This window comes from Scomber scombrus, chromosome 19, assembly GCF_963691925.1.
Source record: "Scomber scombrus chromosome 19, fScoSco1.1, whole genome shotgun sequence".
Taxonomy (NCBI): Eukaryota; Metazoa; Chordata; class Actinopteri; order Scombriformes; family Scombridae; genus Scomber; species Scomber scombrus.
Genome location: NC_084988.1, coordinates 10,205,227 through 10,223,874, shown reverse-complemented (window position 1 = coordinate 10,223,874; position 18,648 = coordinate 10,205,227). Strand labels below are relative to the sequence as shown.

The 18,648-nt window shown below is 37.8% G+C and overlaps 1 protein-coding gene across 2 annotated transcripts in view; it reads right to left on the bottom strand.

Moving 5' to 3' along the window:
• Positions 1–2,086: 2,086 nt before the first annotated feature.
• Positions 2,087–18,648, bottom strand: part of gna11b (guanine nucleotide binding protein (G protein), alpha 11b (Gq class)) — a 29,261-nt gene continuing 12,699 nt past the window's right edge. Inside the window, exons 2-8 of one of the 2 annotated variants that reach the window (XM_062440987.1) lie at positions 16,663–16,847; positions 14,851–15,005; positions 13,124–13,252; positions 12,010–12,138; positions 9,306–9,435; positions 8,852–9,005; positions 2,087–7,453 (exon numbers count right to left, since the gene is read on the bottom strand). In XM_062440987.1, coding sequence (XP_062296971.1) covers positions 7,263–7,453; positions 8,852–9,005; positions 9,306–9,435; positions 12,010–12,138; positions 13,124–13,252; positions 14,851–15,005; positions 16,663–16,847 — 1,073 coding nt within the window. In that variant the 3' untranslated portion in view covers positions 2,087–7,262. The remainder of the gene's footprint in view (positions 7,454–8,851; positions 9,006–9,305; positions 9,436–12,009; positions 12,139–13,123; positions 13,253–14,850; positions 15,006–16,662; positions 16,848–18,648) is intronic. The other variant, XM_062440986.1, reaches the window with a different exon arrangement.

The following is an 18,648-nucleotide window of genomic DNA, read 5'->3' as shown; positions in this document are numbered from 1 at the left end:
GTTTATGTGTCGTTCCTAATGTGGGACAGTTCAGGCTAAAATCTGGGAGGTTGAAAGGCCTGAAAAGTATAAATCACCCTAATTCATACAATAAAAACTTCTTGGTTTGGCATTACAGTAATTACAATGTTTTTGCTGTTACAATTGATATAGTTATGTATTATATTATATATTAATATTAGTAATAATAGCCTATAATTTCAATCTGCCTAAAAATAACAAACATTAAGCATTACAAGACTAAGACTGAATTAGTACTGCATGTTTAATGTGCTTAAATTCATATTTCACATATATAATTAACAACATATATGACATTTCAAACCACATTTCCTAAAGTGGGACAATGAACATTTTACTGAAATAAAAAAATATGAAACATGTCTTCTCCATATTATATCATATTTTGATACATGACATATAATAAACACATACAGCAGACTAATGGGTAAGATGACTGCATTTATGACAGATTTATATCTTCAACATTAAATTACTCTAAATCCTTTGACTGGACTTCACAGCAAGCATTTCCTGGTGGAAGACTCGCCGGCATCGCCCCAGTCTATGACATCGCATGGTTGAAGTCATGTGATTTCAAGTACATGACATCCCAGTTTTAATCTGACAGCGGTCCTATTCACTAGCATTTGTCAGAGATAGATGATTTTGAGTTTAGCTGTCCCATATTACACCAATTTACTGTGCTGCATTAACTACACTGGGTCTCCAGTTAATACCTTTATGTGGCAAGAGAAAGGGGAAATTCATGTGACCTCAGGGTTTTTTATTAAGTATATTTCTGTTATATAGACATTGTTGCTTTTTTTATTGTTTAAGAGGGAAAGAGGATCATGAACCTACACAATTCTGCTTGTGAATATTGAAGTTTAATTAAATGAAATAAAGTTAACATCATATTTTCATTGTAATCAGTTATATCTTTAGGATTAAAACAGTGATTAACATTACTGGTATTTAAAATGGTGATCACAGAATTCAGAAACAGAATATATCTCCTAAAATGTGACTAAGAGCTGCAAGAGCATTCAATTTACCACTCTAAAATGTTCAGGTTTTTGGGCTATTAGTGGGTTGTATGACAAAATCATTAGTATACATTTGAATACTTATAATATATATAGAAACCAAGTGCTCACAATTCCAAAATGGTCATTTGGTGCCTCTGGTCAGCTCTACTGGAGCCACAATATATATATATATATATATATATATATATATATATATATATATATATATATATATATATATATATATATATATATATATATATATATATATATATATATATATATATATATATATATATATATATATATATATATATATATATATATATATATATATATATATATATATATATATGGAGGATTCATAAAGAGAAAAAAGTGTAAATAGTCTTTGCTCAGCTTTGAATATATTCTGTAGCCTTGAAAACACTACAGCAGGATAGCGACACCCAGAATGATACTCTATAAACTAAACTAAATGAAATAATAGAAAGCAGCTGTGATGGCCACATAACTAGGAAAAAATAGTCACTATTAGATAAATGTATTCTTCCATTAGATGTAATTTTTTGATAACTTTTAAGTTGTGGATCCTAGAAAATCATAATTCTGATCTTTTAGATTTAGAAACATACTTCAGGATACAGGTCTTTGCTGGATAAGGTACTGTCTCGGACAATCAGCTGTAATACAGTGAGTGACCTCAGACAAGGGCCGCAACAATTGATCAACTGATAGAAAATTAATCAGCAACTATTTTGACAATCACATCATGGTTTCACATTTTCTGCTTCCAGCTCCTCATATGTGATGATTTGCTGTTTGTCATGCATGACGGTGAATTGAGTGTTTTAAGGTTTTGGACTATTAGTCAGACAACTGTGGCCTTCTAGGAAATTGTTAATGCATTTTTTTCACTGTTTAAAAAAAAATGAGACTAAATGATTTATTGACGAGAATAATCATTAGTTTCGGACCTTCATTTTTATAAACCTGCTTACAACTTCAAACATACGGATTCATGAAACCCACTCAACACACACACCATCAGCAAGTATAGGAACAAATTTATTTCAATTTAAAACAGATACCTTGTCATTATGTTTCTCTCTTAGAAGGCGGCAATGATCATAAGTCATGTTCATGTTTGAATGAGGATCAGGCAACAGTGGTTGAAACAAATACATGAAACACATAAAAAAATATGGCAAGAGTTATGTAAATCAATAAATCGATAATAACCAACTGATTGGAACCCCTTCATCGTCGAGGGACCTGCTTCAATGAAAACATCCAAGCCCTCACTTCCAACACAAAATAAACAGCACATGCAATTATAATTACAGTTTCTTAAAAAACAGCAGATTATCTTTTAAATCTTCAATCTTAAATACAGAATAAAGTCTTTGTGTGTACTTAATTGTCTATCCTTTTAGTCTCTGGTGTGTTTTATTTAAAAAGGGGGACCATCTCAGGTGGTGGTCCTTTGATGATAACCACAGCGTTGGCACTTAGAGAGAGCCTGGCTCTAAAGAGAGTGGGGTTGGCACACTCAGTATAATACATCATTTACATTTGGTTTACATACAAAATAAAGAGGAAAAAAAAACAGCATTTTATACACCACTACACAATTGACCTTCAGGTTTCATTGGAGTGAGGAAAAATAAATCAAGTGGTCCTAAATATTAGTGTTCTGGTAATGTTTTCTTATACAGGGAAAGATGGTGAAAAAAAAACAAAGATAAGGGAACAAGCTGGAAGTTTTGAATATGCACAAACTCGATGTCCAAAAGATAAGTTAGATTCCAATTATTCCAACAAACAAGCCCACAGGAAGGTACATGATACACCCACAGGGCCAGCAATGCCTAAAAACTGCTTTCATTATTCAAGGCAATAAATACGAGTGTTGTAGTGTAGAACCAATCCCATAGAGAATGAGAAGTTTCATACAGACTGCCTTCCCTCTTTGCCATCTCATACATGTTGAGATTTATTAAAAAAACCCAAAAAATAAAAACACACTGTGCAACACCGGGCTGATAACAAAACCACCACACAAATGACAGCCAGTCAGCCCTTGACCATGTGCCAGTTGTAGAGAGTCAAGTTTAAAAGTCACTCCATTAAATGAGCTGCACTCAACACGCAGGAAATCTGAACACTGATAAATACTTGGGTATCTATACTGCTATATCCTTCCGCTCACTTAATACTGGCGTCTCGACCCATTCAGACCCTCTTTATGACAGCAGTCTCCATCTAATGGTTGGCTGTCTGCCTCCTTGTGACGAGCTTAGTGTAATTTTCAGCAGACAAAATGGCAGTTACAGACCATACTGGCTTTTTTTTTTTTTTAAATATACATTTTAGCCCCATTAAGTTAGTGTTCAGACTTGCTTAGTATTTTGGAAGCATACCGTACATGTTGAAATTGATTTCCCAGCTTTTAGGCTGTGTTTGGTTTCTGTTCAATCAAGCTAAAGTGACAGAAAAATTAGTGAGAGGTTATGATGTAATGCCTTGATAAAAAGTGGACTTCTGTTTCTGAATCATAGCACCCTAAAGGTTTAAAGAGAATGAATAGTGTGCCCGTTTCTTGCTTCGTTTTGCTTGAGATGGGTTAAAAAGTACAGTCAACTTCTATCAAATTACACATTAATAAAGTTGAGATCAGAGTGGCTAAAATTCATCACTATAGTTCAAGTACCAAACTGCACTGTTATTCATGTAAGACCAAACATTATTCTTTACATTGTGATTATTGGCATTCCTTAATTTTAAGAACATTTTGCTTTCTAATACAAGTTTTACAGCAGCTAATTAGGCATACTGCTGCATTTTCTCTACAATTCCCGCAAAATGATGTCTTATTTTTTCTTTTCAGACCCTTAATGTCACGAACAGAAACCAGCAGCTGCCCTGAAGGTGGAAATTCAATCTCTAAACTGGAGAAACGGTCAGTAATTAAGTGTGACAATTGTCATTAATGGGTTAAAATATACAAAAAGCTTCAAGCATGGTCTTCAAGAATTTCCTGGCTGTCAGCTACGGCTCAAATACTCTGGGGAAACATGCAATACTCATCCTGGTAGTAGTGTCTGTACTGATTAGTGTTTCTGTACTGCATGAGTATGACAGCGAACACTGTCACACCAATGCAAAACAACAAAATGAGAAATAGTTGAAGGTCCAAGAGCCACATATTGGGTCCACCTTATTCACCGAAAGGGCCAAATACATAAAGAAATACAGAGACAAAACTGCTTAGTGTTGGTAAACTCTCTCTACACACACACACACACACCTTGCCTATACTTCCTATAGCACACACACAAGTAATCTCCATTTATAAACAAGGATTAGTAGTGGATGACTTGGTTCACTGTGGTCCTGTACTCCACTCCCCACTGTCTGATGCCTGATGCACTGTGATAGCCCTTAATGAGGATGAAGGATAAGTCACCTGTACAAAAGGTCAAAGACCAAAAAAGTATATCTGCACTTCACTGGCACTATCAAAGCAAGCCTCAAAAAACTGGAAATTAACAATGCAAAAAACCAACAACAGAATTTTTTGTGTTAAATTACAAAGAGCAAGCATGGACCCGCAGAGGTCTTCAATCACTGATAAAAAATTCCACCTACGTTCGTACTGTACATTTTTCTAGGTATGCATTACAGCGCTGCGTCTATAAACCAAGAGGAAATACAAGTTTCTTTTTTTTTTTTTTTGTTAAAAATCAAACAAAACAGATGTGAGGGCTCCTAAAGAAACCAAACAGTATTATCATGGATGGAGACGTGATGGCAAGTACAACTGGAAATGTCTCAATAAGAAATAGAAAGCAGAGATAAAGTCCTTACTATACCAGACATTCGGTTTTTTTTTTGTTTGTTTGTTTTTGTTTTGTTTTTTACAGCAGTTCAGACTCAAGTAGGCTCCGCCATGAGAAAAGGAGCACTTCAACATGACAGAATCAAAAGCAGTCAAATTATCAACACCTTCAAACCTGGTCCATAAATTAGATAAATAAAAAAAATCTTTAATTACTCTTAAATCATCTTGTCACCATACTGTTTTTACCAGCCCTAGTTAGTATTACTCTGGAGCCAGAGCTGTTGCAGTAGTGTGGAGTTGTGAGGGTTTAAGAGGCTGGTTGGAAGGAACCTCTCGTCTCTTACTATTGCTCCTTGCCGATCGTTTACTCGACACCACTCAGCTCTGTGTAGTCCTATTAATCAAGTGAACAAAATCCATTATCACAGTATCAATACTACCATAAATTCATAGGAAAAAAAAACTGTATGCTAATGAAAGAAGTTGATACTTTTTTTTGTTAGTTTTTTTTGTTTTTGTTTGTTTTTTTGCCAAAGATGGTGTACCACAGAGCGTTTTTGTACAGGAGTGTTTTGTGTATATGTATTTACAAACAAATATACACAAATGACATTTGCAGACTTCAGAGTGCGTTTTCTGTCAAAGGTTCATAGCCCCTCTTCCTCTCACCACTCAACAGCAAGCAATCTTTTTATAAACAAAGTGACTATACAGTAAAAAAAAAAAAGAAAAAGAAAAAAAGAGTAAACAGAAGCACATCCTGATATAAAGAATGACTATGTCACTGTCAGGAAGTGTGTCTGATTGGACGGCTGAGTGACGCAGGTGCCACGTCATCACAGATGTTACCGCATGGATTCTTTTCACACCCTGGGCGTGGGCGTGTCTAATTTACAGCTTTTATTTTGTTGAATGAGCTACTCGCAGCCTGAGCTGCAGATGCACTCTGTGGGCTGATAAACACTGACGTTATCACGCTCCCCTCCACATCTGCTTCTGCCAATCAGAGTGGAGCCTTTGTCAAAAGTGGCGTCCTCTCACCCGCTATGAGTGTTTTGTAATAAGGGTGTGGGTGTGTATCAGTGGAGCCAGATGTTGCGAAGGTCACATGGAAGATTGTCCCTGTGAATCCATACAGAAAACCTCTGGAGGAGGGAAGCCATGTGATTAACTTAAACATAAAAAAACTAGTCCCACAGAAATCTTTAAAGGATACTTATCAAGTAAATTTGTAGTTGCTTCTTTTTTTTTTTTTAGATGTCTTTGTTATGCAAAGTTTAAAAGTTTTTATAGATTTTTCTTATCACCGTTCCATTTAGCCATAATTTGTTAAATAGAAGTAGACGTAGCAACAAATTTCTATCATTAAAAACATTTTAAAAATCTCAGCAGTGGACAGATTTTGATTTGCTATTTCTTGCCCTCTCGTGCTTTTGTCTTAAGTGTGTTTACATATACATTTACTTCATTATATATATATTTCTATTTTTTGCGATTGCGATGCTCACACTGGTGGGTACATTCATAGATGCGAGGTGGAGACAGAATCCTCGGCCCCCGTCCCCTTGCGTCCTGTGTGCGACCTCACATCCTGTCCCAACACTGTCACACTGTGGTAGGATTTCAAAAAGGAGCACCGTGCCGCTCACTGGTCCTCAGATGTTTTTTGGGAGATTCAGTGTTCACTTCCTTCCACACCGGCGGGAGCTCAGAAAAGTAGACAACGGAGGATCTGATCTCACACCACTTGGGTTCAACTCCAGAGGGCCAAGGGGTTTGATGCCGATATCCACCAAAACACAGCTCCTCGCTAGTCGATGCAACACACACACGCACGCACGCACACAAACGTACCACACACACAAACACCAAAGTCCCTTTCAGTCACTGTACAGCCCGTGTGAAAGGTTTGTGTGCCAGATGAAATGTGCCAGAGCCAGCAGCCGAGGCCAAATCAGACACGGAGCAGCTTTGGGAGGAGCGAGGACTCTGACACAACAAGCTGCCGAGCAAAGGAGGAAGAGGGCGAGCTTTGGTGAAAGAGAAGGGCGGCGTTTGCAGGTGGGAGGATCTGTGAATGTAGTGTACTTGGGGGGAGGGAGAGAAAAAAGGAAGGGTTCTGTTGGTTGTGTGTGTCTCTCTGTGTGTGTGTGTGTGTGTGTGTGTGTGTGTGTGTGTGTGTGTGTGTGTGTGTGTGTGTGTGTGTGTGTGTGTGTGTGTGTGTAAGTGTGTGTGTGTGTGTGTGTGTGTGTGTGTGTGTGTGTGTGTGTGTATGTGTGTGTGAGCCAGCATGATGTGCTGTGTTATGCATGAGGAGGTTGAGCGCACACTCCGAAAGAGGTGTGCATTTGTGCAATGGGGAGGAGATGTGCATCGTACGAGAGCCTTCACACCAGGTTGTACTCTTTAAGGTTGAGCTGTAGGATGGTGTCTTTGACAGCTGCAAACACAAAGCGGATGTTCTCAGTGTCTGTGGCACAAGTGAAGTGAGAGTAGATGATCTTGTCGCTGTCTGGGTTTAAGTCCACAAACATCTTAAGGATGAACTCCCGCGCTGCCTGTGCATCTCGCTGGGGACCTTAGATATGGAAACAGACAAGAGCACATGGACACATTCATATATTTCTCCCTATGACAACTGTTATTTAAAAGGAGCAGTAAGCAATAATTTGAGAAATATCCCCTTTTTTTTTTTTTTTTTAAAGAGTTAAAAGAGATGATCGATTCTACTGTCATGTCTATGCATTTAGTATTGATTTTTAGAAGGGAGGCTGATCTAAGCTTAAGATACAGATGGGAAGAATGGTTCTGTCTTGAATTTAAAACAAATAATGTTGACCAGTAAGGGGTAGGTGATGTCACCAAAAATCACCATGGTAACAATTAATAAACAAAACCTTGTTAAAATCTGTGCACAAGATTCTCCGACCTCACAACCGGGCACTTATTAATTATTAGTACTGAAAAATTAAACAGAAAACTCTTGATTATTACTTTCTCATTTTTATTTACCATTATCAGCAGCACACTTTTAGGTATTTGTTTGCTAAAACTGGGAATTCAGAGTAAAATGTGGCTTCGTTTAACATATTTTGCAAATGTCAAAATAAGTAGGCCTGATATAAATAGATTTGAATGACACTTTTATGACTTCACTTATGTCATCATCTTAATAACCGGTCCCTTTTGAGTGACATTATTTTAGCAAATGCTTCTCTGACAGACTTGTGCGACTGAAACCAGCCTCCAGACTGTGGTCAGATACTCAAGGGAGATGGTTTCTCATACCCAGGTAGCAGCCAGCTTTGTGGTTACACACTCAGCTGCAAGTAAATAAAAGCAGAGACCTTCACTCGGTTGTTGAGAGGTTGTAACACTTACTTTATGGTAAACTGTAGCTCATATTTAACATTCTCTGTTTAACAGTTTAGTATTCACAGTTTACTGCTAACCTGACTCTGCTTCGCCGTCTGACATCAGCCTCACCATATGTTTCTGTCCCGCACACTCACATCACACACCCCGAACTTAATGCTCCCAAAGAAGCTGCACTACAATACAGCTGTATTGTACTAAATAAAGCCAAGGTGTTTCCATATGACGGAGACATTTTTTGTTTTCATCTGCACCCACCCCCAGCTGCATCTCTCCAACACATGACTCATTTTGTACTGTATACATACACTTAATTACGCTGTTGTGAACTGCAGGTGGACAATCTGTATGAAGGAGTGAATTTATCAAATCAGTTCGGTCATAACATCAGTCCTACTTAACACCACTTCTAAATCTCACCAATTCACGTATTGTATCTGGTTTGTTCAATATGTACAACAGAAAAAAATCAAGACTACATCATAACCTATTTCAAACTAAAACACTGAATAAAATCCACATTCACATAAGCTACATTTATCAGTCGGAGAAGCTGACTGCTAGAGAGAACAGCACATAAATAACGTGTAAATGGTCTCACCATCAAACTCAGGGAAGTAGTCCACCAAGTGTGAGTAGGAGATCTTCTCCTCTAGCAGATCCTTCTTGTTGAGGAAGAGGATGACGGAGGAGTTTTGAAACCAGGGGTAGGTAATGATAGTCCTGAACAGAGCTTTACTCTCCTCCATGCGGTTCTGGTGTGCAGAGTAAGGTGTTGGGAAACAGAGATGTGATTAAAGTAATGTTCTGCAGTATTAATATTTGATCTTTCTCATTTGAATGTTTGAATTTCTCTACATGAAAAGGCTTAGCTGTGAACATTTTAACACATAGAGACACTTATATTAAAGCAGCATAGTAAGTATCCAATATTTCAAAATATAGTGCAGCAACAGTGCAATTGTTGGTGTTAGTTATAATAATTCCAGGTCAGAATTAAAAAAGCCATACTAAAGGATGACAAAAACAAGCTGATAGGTTTTATGTCCACCTACCTCGTTGTCTGACTCCACCAGGACCTGGTCGTACTCGCTAAGCGCCACAAGAAACATGATGGAAGTGACATTCTCAAAGCAGTGAATCCACTTCCTCCTCTCTGACCTCTGACCCCCGACATCCACCATCCTAACGGAAGGATGAAGATGAAGAAGGGGGTAACAAGTGAAGAAGCAAGAAGGGGGAGAAAAAAACAAATATTTAAGTCTTTTTAGACTAACCAATGTTGAGTTATCATTTTCAAGATTAGATTCACACAATTTCTACAAGTGCTCAGAGTAAAACAGGACAAAAGTTTAAGTTTGTGTCCTGGAAAGGCTTTAAGAGCAGCTTTTTTTGTTTTGACAGAGGTTTTGAACCCATCAAGAGAGAGATTTACCAATAGCACTAAACTGTGAACCTTACATATAGTCCAGTAGTCCTTAAGATATTTCCTAGCTTAGTTCTTCCTTGAAACATTTTCAGCACATGACCCAAATACAAATTTAGTCTCATATCCTGGGACCTATGAAAGCATATTTTACTATCACGTAAAGATATATCAGAAAAAGGCCTATCATTTATTTTGGTCGAAACAATTTGTTAAGGGGAAAAAACGCTATTTAGAGGGTTCATGAACTTTGTTTTAAGTAAACATGTATACACATAATTAACTCATGATGGATTCAACACCTTAAGAAGAAATTATTCTGATTCATAACGTCTTGGCCATGATGGCAAGTTTTTAAGAATCTCTGAGCAAATATGTGCAGATGTCTATGTGTGGCAAAAACAAAAACTACACAAACAAGAAAGAAATGTGAAGTGTGAATATGCTTTTGTCCTTGTGAGTGAGACATGCATGCCACCACAAAGATGAAAGATTCCCACTTTAGAAAAATATAGAATAAGTTTTAAAATGAATGCCACTCTGTTTAGAAAATCATGTTTTTTTTATAGGTTGTCAAAAATCTGTTCATCATTTCTGAACAGAAGCAGCGGGGGAAAAAAACTACTCAACCAAGAATCTGAATCTTGACATCAATTTGGAGCTGTTACAATGAATGACAATTTGATGCGAGTACAAACAAAAGCTTCTTTTCATATATAAATGAGTTATTCTCTGTAGAAGTCTTCATAACTCCCGTCTATCTCAGAAAAGTATATTTATGTTTCTTCCCTTCTTTTTATTTTGAACCACAGCAGTTACAGGTGCAGCTCAACTTTGGGTTTTAAAGTAAAGATAAAAGCTGTCACGATATTAAAAATATGATGTTGATCTAATGGGTTGTACATCTGATGGTTTCAGTAGGAGACGTGATAAAAAAATGAAATTGAGAGGCATTCATCTGTAGCCCTCTTCTCGTCATAAAAGGAGTCAACATTAGATCTGATACTAGACCAGTCTGTGCTCCATTTCATGTCATACAGTGAGAGTGGATGCATTCATTTTTCTACCAGACAGACTTTCTAAACGTTCCCTGGTGTACGTGACCACACAAAAACCACTGAGAAGTTTTGAAACTGACTTTGAGGAAACAAACGGGGAAACAAAAGGGACATAAAATGAAGCACAGACGGATGGACAGAGAGGGGAACACGTATACGTGATAGAAGACAGCAGGAAAAAGGGGAGATGTTAGATAGATACAGGGGGCACCTCTGATGACGGATCCTTTTCATGGTAGAAAGACACCTCCTATGTCACCTAATGGGAAGCTATAAGCTGAGAAGTTTATATCTAAACAAATAGGACATATATAATTCATTAGAGGTGAACTATCACAACAAACTAATCCGAAATTATGATGGAAAGTTTGATTTAAGCATTTACGCAGGGTGGCATTCGATGAATCCATTCATGAACAGCAATCCTGGCTGATATACTGAGTGATAGATGTGTGAATCCTCATAAGGTTTCAGCTTCCCTGAGCTTCTCCTTGACAAGGTCACCCTTCGCTCGTCGGGGAGTTTAGGTCCCAGTTTCATTAAGCCTTCATTTGATACAACTGATCTAGGAAAATTGTTCGCGTCAGGAGCTTTTCTTGTCAAACTTGTATATAAATGACATCGGTGCAATTTAATAACTAACCCTATGTATTTTGGTGCACTACTGGATACACAGGCACAAGCCAGCAAACCAGGTGCATCATGGTCTTTGAGAAAGCTGCCCAAATCAGCTATAATTCACAATGCAAGGGTGCCCCCTGGTGGTGGCCCAGTCCACTGTGGTCCACAGAGACCCTGTGCCAATATAGGCCCTGCAGGACCTGCTGCCCAAAATAACATTCCTCCACCGCGGAGAGGACGACCTCGTTTCTTCTGCCAGCCGGAGAGGAAAGGAGGAGAGGAAGAGAGGAGGTGACCCATTTACAGAGACCGGGCACCAGAATGTAGGACTTTGTGTTCATTAGCGGTTGTGTTATGTGTGTTACGATAGCTGTTGGTGGCAGGAGATAAGAGAAAGTGTAGGACTATGAGGAGATGATAAAATAGTAATGACTTTAATTTCTAGGGAGGGAAGGGTCAAGAGGAGTACAAATGAGATATAGACACTCAAGTTAAATGGACAAATTAAAAATCACATAAGTTCTTTCCATTAATGAGGAGGACAATTATTACGGTTTATACAGGGCTCAGAACAAAAACACATCAGTTGACTTATGGGTTAATGATGTCACAACATAACATGGAGGGTCTGAGCCAAAAGACGCATCTTTCTACCTGAAAATGATGCTTTGCAAGTCGAAGGGGTACTCTATGATTCCTGTGGTGGGGATGCGCACCCTGAGCACATCCTGCTGAGTGGGAAGATAGTTGGAATCTGAAATACGATCCAGATCGGTAAGATAACTACAGGCAGGCCCAGTCCAGAAAAAGAGGGAGATAAACAGAAAAAAAAGAGAGACAGAAAAACAGTTATATAAAGCGTGACAGGCAATTACCACAACCCCCCTGCCATTCCAGGAAATTTGGATGAGTCCTGTTGAGGAAGCTTCACAGAAAAGGCCACATCAAGGAAACAAAAGGGTGTTAGTCAGTGTAACTGCTCCACCAACACTCTCGTTCCATAAAACCCATAAAGACTTTGGGGGTTAGCTGTTAACCTGCCACTTTAGCTTTAATTTGACTTTATTTCAATTAACAATTTGCAGGTTGTGGATTATGTTGCAGACAGTGAGGCAGCATCAGTGACAGTAGTAGCAGTGACTTCAGCAGCAGAAACAGCAGCACCTGGAATAAGATAAAGAAGGTTTAGACAAGTATTATATCAAAGAGCAGGAAGCTTAGTTCAATTAAATTAAAAAGGTTCCAATTATTCCATATTTTAAAACAGAATCAGATTGATTAACTTCCTGGAGAATTTTTGATATCTTTGCCTAAATCCTTCTTCATCTGGTATTTGGTGGCTGTTCCCCACAAGCTTCAGTGCAGCATGTCTGGCCTTTTTGTTTTTTTTATCCTGGAGCCAGAACCTCTGCACAATTCTGAACACAAACCACTGATCTCTAATCAGGTTAACGACCTGGCCCTGAGGCTCATTTGATCCAAATACAACAGTATCTTTATTTTCCTCTGTGGGACAAATGGGGTTATCCTTGCCAAGCAGCTTGTGAATAAGGCACATGCATGTTGGTAACTATTCTGTAATTTCAATGACCAATATTACAATTGTCATTTTGTATTTTAGTTTTTGGGATACAATTTATTAAACCCTATACACCCATAAATGAGCATTTAGCCTCCCTCTAAACCAGTGTGCTAATATCCTGACAGTCATCAGTGGTTTTTGTCCTCTAGTCATGGTGATTCTGCAGTCCTGGTGCCACAGGGGTACCTGAAGATGACGTTCTCGAGGTCAAATGGGTACTCTATTATGCCCGTGGTGGGAACACGGACCCTCAGCACATCCTGCTGGGTGGGAACATATCCCTCCGCAGTCACACGGTCAATATCGCTAAGGTAACTGGAGATATACATGAACAATGTGGATAACACTGAAATGAAGACATATTTAATACATCTTTCTCACTCACTCATACACATTAAAAAAAAACCCCAAAGGCATATTAATCTTCACACTGACATGCTCAACATAGCAAGCACACCTTCATGCATGTAAATCTGGAACAGCATTTAACTGTAGTACAGGAAGTCTACAACCAGGGGGCACTATAAAATGAAACAAGTGCCTTAGGGACATTTAGCCTGGGGTCATATATTATAATTACCATGGAATTATGGCAAACAAAAACAACTAAAGAACAAGAGGCTCCAAACAACAAGGTTCAAACACAATTGCCAATTTAATTTTTTTTTTTTTTTTTTAAATCTGTGGTTTGTCGTTCATTTTTTTGTACTCCTACGAGTGTTGACATTCTGACACCAAACACAATGTTCAACCTCAAATTAAGTTATAGTGGACATGGGGAGGAGTTATATTCTGTGTTAACACTGGTTAAGAGAGGACACAACCTTGTTCATATGGATTCAAGACAGCTACATTTACAAATATCTGGTTAGCTTGTAGGTGGACACTTTAAATACTAAAGTATGTTCATAGATGACAGCTTGTAGTTTTTACACACAGAGAGACAGAGATACAGGATGGTGGCTTCAACATCACTGTTACTGCTCTCTATTAACTGGTTGAGAGGGGATAAACTCTTGATCAGGCCTCCCAGTCTCAACTCTGCTCCATTTCAGTCAGACTTCAGGTCTCAACAATCCCCAATGACACAGTACACAAGTAAGAAATTAATTAGAATACACTGCAGAAGAACGTTCATGGTGAACTAGTTTGTAGATTTTTCATAAGAGACTATTAAAATGTGAAAAGAGGTTAGTAAATTTTGAAATTTGATAGCCAATTTTGGCAAGTGGATGAAAAGCTAGTGTGTCACCCTGCTCTGTATATATTACAACACCCACAAGGTTATCATACTGTACACACACACACACACACACACACACACACACACACACACACACACACACACACACACACACACACACACACACACACACACACACACACACACACACACACACACACACACACACACACACACACACACACACACACACACACACACACACACACACACAGTTGTGCTCTGGAGACCACTCTGTCTCCCTGCTACATATGACATTAAATGGTCAGTTCCCTGAAATCATAAAAAACATGTTTCCTTATTATTTTTTGTACAGTCATAAAAAGGTATTTGAAAGATAGATATGATAGATATGTTGCTAATCGATGTAAACTTGGATTTGCATGAATTAAAATCAAATCATTACAAATTCAGCATGTCGCAGAACTAATATTAAGTTCTACATTAAAAAAAAGAGACAGTCCTAAACTATTCTCCGTTTAGACAATAATTTATGACTGTTAAAAATAAATACTGAAATTTAACAATACCAATAACACAATTAGTTCCCAAACCAGTATCTCACACACACATACAAAAATTAAATATGCACACTCACAGATTGTATCACAGACATTCACACTAACATCATACCCCTTATCTGCATACACACTGAGACAGACAGACGTACTATTTAGTGGAGTCAGAGAGCTGGTATTCTCGGCGGCGGTCATAAGCCTCCTGGATCCCCGGATCAGCCCAGAGGGTTTTGATAGCTACGATGTAGGGCTGGTCAAACCCATTGATCTTCTCAATGTCCACCTCCTTCACCAGCATGGCATTAGACTGGAGAGACACAGACAAAGGACGGAAGATGAGAAAGATCCAGATGGAGGATAATGATGAATAGAGAAGAGCAGTAAGACAGACAACAGAGCAAAACTTTAATAATAAGTGCAAAGCAACCAAATTCATTTAGTGAAATATAATTTTCAGTTTCAGTTGAGGACATTTGAGATATCTGAGGACAGTTGTCTTCACTGTCTGTTTAGACTCTGTGGCTGATCTTAACCACCTACTTATTTTACTTATTTCAAGGACAATGTTTGTGCTGGATAAACTGCCTGAAACACTTCTTGCGCAACATGCATTTTTTCCTGTGAAAAACCATTAAGCATACAATTGGTCTTACCAGGAAAAGCTGCAGCTGAAATAGTTTTAGGTTGACACATGGGTTTAAAAAAGAGCAACAAAACTGACATGTGTCTATATGAAAATGTCAGATAATTATTGTGAAGCATGTAGAAATCTGTCATGTCCAACAGGCTTGTGACACAAGGTCGACACTCCAACTTTTAATGGGCCATCCAAAGGAGAATACACTGCCTTAGATTTTATGTGAGCCGTTCATACACTCTATTCAGTGTTTTTCATAGTTGTAATTTGATAACACTACGTAACACAATTTTTATTCCTGGGTAGTAAGTGTTATTTCCAAATGTCTTATGCCTAAAAAGTATTTTAAAAAAGGCTACTATTCCCTTCAAACTTTGGACAGTGATACTTTGGAATTTTCCTATTTTTTTCCTATTTAGGAAAATGGCAAATTTGCATATTTTCATTCAGTCAATAGGAAAAAAACATGAATCAAAATGAACATGTGTTTATACTTAAGTTATACAAAAGATTTAGAAATGGGTAGTTTTTTCCACATTAAAGATTGTACTGTAAATCACTTTCACGAATCAGCTCGAAAAATACAATATCCCATCATTGCATCTAGTGATTCATGTTGTTGATACATTTCCTGGACATGAAATTATGTTTAAAATTTCGTGAATCACTTCAGTAGAAGCAAAAAAGTTAACCTCATGGTTGCCACTAAAGTAAAAGTTGGGTGATTTCAACACTGCATGACTCAATCAAATGAAAAATATTGAAATTGACAGCTTCCACATGGTTCTTTTTTTTTAATCTAAAGAAATTGATATTTTTTCTTGTGAAATAAATATATATATATATATATATATATATATATATATATATAATAAAGACTAAAGCAGAGTGTACACTGAAACCTGAAAAATCTGGTTGATGTACGACCACGCTGGACCTCAACACCTATTGTACTTTGACATGTCATGTGTTTGCTGTTTAGTCACAATGTTTAGGTGACTTCTGCTGTTCATTAATAATGTCGACCGGTGATTCTGGTCTGAAGGAGCGTATTTTTTCTGTCCCACTGAATAGCAGACTACATTCACCTTGCATCCCAGATGTAAATCAGTCCTCAATTAGAGGCTCACAATAAAAGACCAGCAGGGCTCTGAGGACTGGAATTGAGAACAACTGTAACATACAATAATAGACTATAATTATGTAATTGTATTGTGCCCACACCACCGGTAACTACTTCATTTTCGGTCTTTTGAATGTACAGTGGAAGCAATGGCAGGCAGGCAGGATATAAAGTGTGTCTCATGCCGTTACTTGTGTCGCTTACCCGATTCTGTTCATATTTGTAGGGGATCTTGAGGTTCTCAGTGGCGCGAATCATGGACTGCATGGAGGTGAAGATGTTTTGGTAAACAAGTCGGATGAAGCCTCTCTTGTCTTCGTCTGAGTAGCCGGCTCCATGGATGATCCTCATCTGCTTGATGAAGGTGCTCTTGCCACTTTCTCCCGTACCTGAACAGGACACAGACCATAGAGACATCGAGTAAGAGACTGCAAATTGCCGCTGTGAGATGGTGCTGCAGAGCCACGTAAGGCCTGGCTTGTTGTCACAACAAGAATACAAACTGTGTCAGACAAAAAGCAAGAGGCAAAAGACAAAAAGGCGTAATTTCATAAAAAGTAGTTGCATTAAAAACCACTCAGGCCAAGATTCATTTTCGTGCTTGACCCTTTAAACACACAAAAAACTAACAATTGTATAGCTTCTTCTTTTGACTTCAACACCTTTGTTTTATTTGTCCAATGACAATAAATACACTGTCACCAAGCAGCAATGTTTCTTAATTAACGATTCATCGGTTGATTATTTTCTTGAATAATCAATTATTGTCTGGTCTATAAAGTAACATAAAATGTTGATCACAGTTTCCCAAAACCCGGAACAACCTAAAATGTTTTGTTTTGTCTTGTTTTGAGCCGAAATCTGCAAAGATATTCAGTTTACTTTTAAAGAGGACTAAAGAAACCACAAAATATTCACATTAAAGAAGCTGGAACTGGAGAATTTTTGTATTTCTTCTTAAAAACAACTCAAAGCTATTAATTATCAAAATAGTTGGTGATTAATTTAATGGCAATTGACTAATCGTTCCAGCCACAGTACTGCATATGCATAAGTATTTTCACAGATGCACACACTGCACCAAAAAATGACATAAAATCGTCAACCATTTGAAATAAGCAGGACTGCATTATGGCAATGTTGGACATCCTTGATTTTTGCATCGTTTTGATTGATTTGTCATCTTTTTAATTTAATGGATTAACCCAGAAACAACTTCTCACTTGATTTTATATTAACTATACCACCATATACATCTTATCCATTCTCATCTCTCTACTAAAGGAAGGAATCTTTGCATATATGTCTGTATGTATGTCCTTTGCGTATCTTGATAACTGTTCATCCGATCGCCTCCACACTTGGTGGGTGTACAGCTGAGGACCAAAGGGTGTGCAGTGTCAAATTTAGTGCAATTTCAACATGCGACATGTTTAATATTTTTAAACTCTGAATAAACCAAAGGTAAGTGAACAGAGCCTTCGGGGTTTTGCCGACTGACTCCACCATGCCAGGGAGAGACCCGAGACGAGGCATGACACGAGTCAGAGAAAAGTGCTCTAAAAAGAGAAAAGCAGACAGTGAAAACAGAGCTTTTAATCAACACTGGACACTCTGACCCCGTGTCTAAACAGAAAGTGTAGCGTTAGCAGCACGTTTAGCAGATCAGCAGCAGCGGTGAGAGACTACACAGGAGGCGTTCAGGTACATGGATGAGCATAGGTCACCTGTGTTTTGGAGGCACTTGAAGCCCAATACACAATAACTGTGGCTTTCTGTGTAAAATGAAGGAAATACTTTCTCTCATAGGTTCTGGGACTGTGGTGATTGTCAAGTGAAGCCACAGAAAAAAGCACAAATCTCTAGAGCAAACATACCCACTCAAATCTGAACTGAAAGCATAGAAAATAGAACCTAAAAGGAACAATCCACTTTATTTTAGTATGCACATTTAAATATTAAATGCATCCCTTATTTTACATAAGACATTCATACATAACATGTATCTACAATTAGAGTACTTGATATAAATGTGGTGAACAAAAGATAAGGAACACCTCTCAGTATAAGACATTCGACAACACCACAAACTACATATCACTACCAAAATGAGCATAAACTTTTAAAAATTCTTTAAAACAATTCTTTAAAACGTTTACTAAACAAAAAATAGACATTTTAACTTCGTGA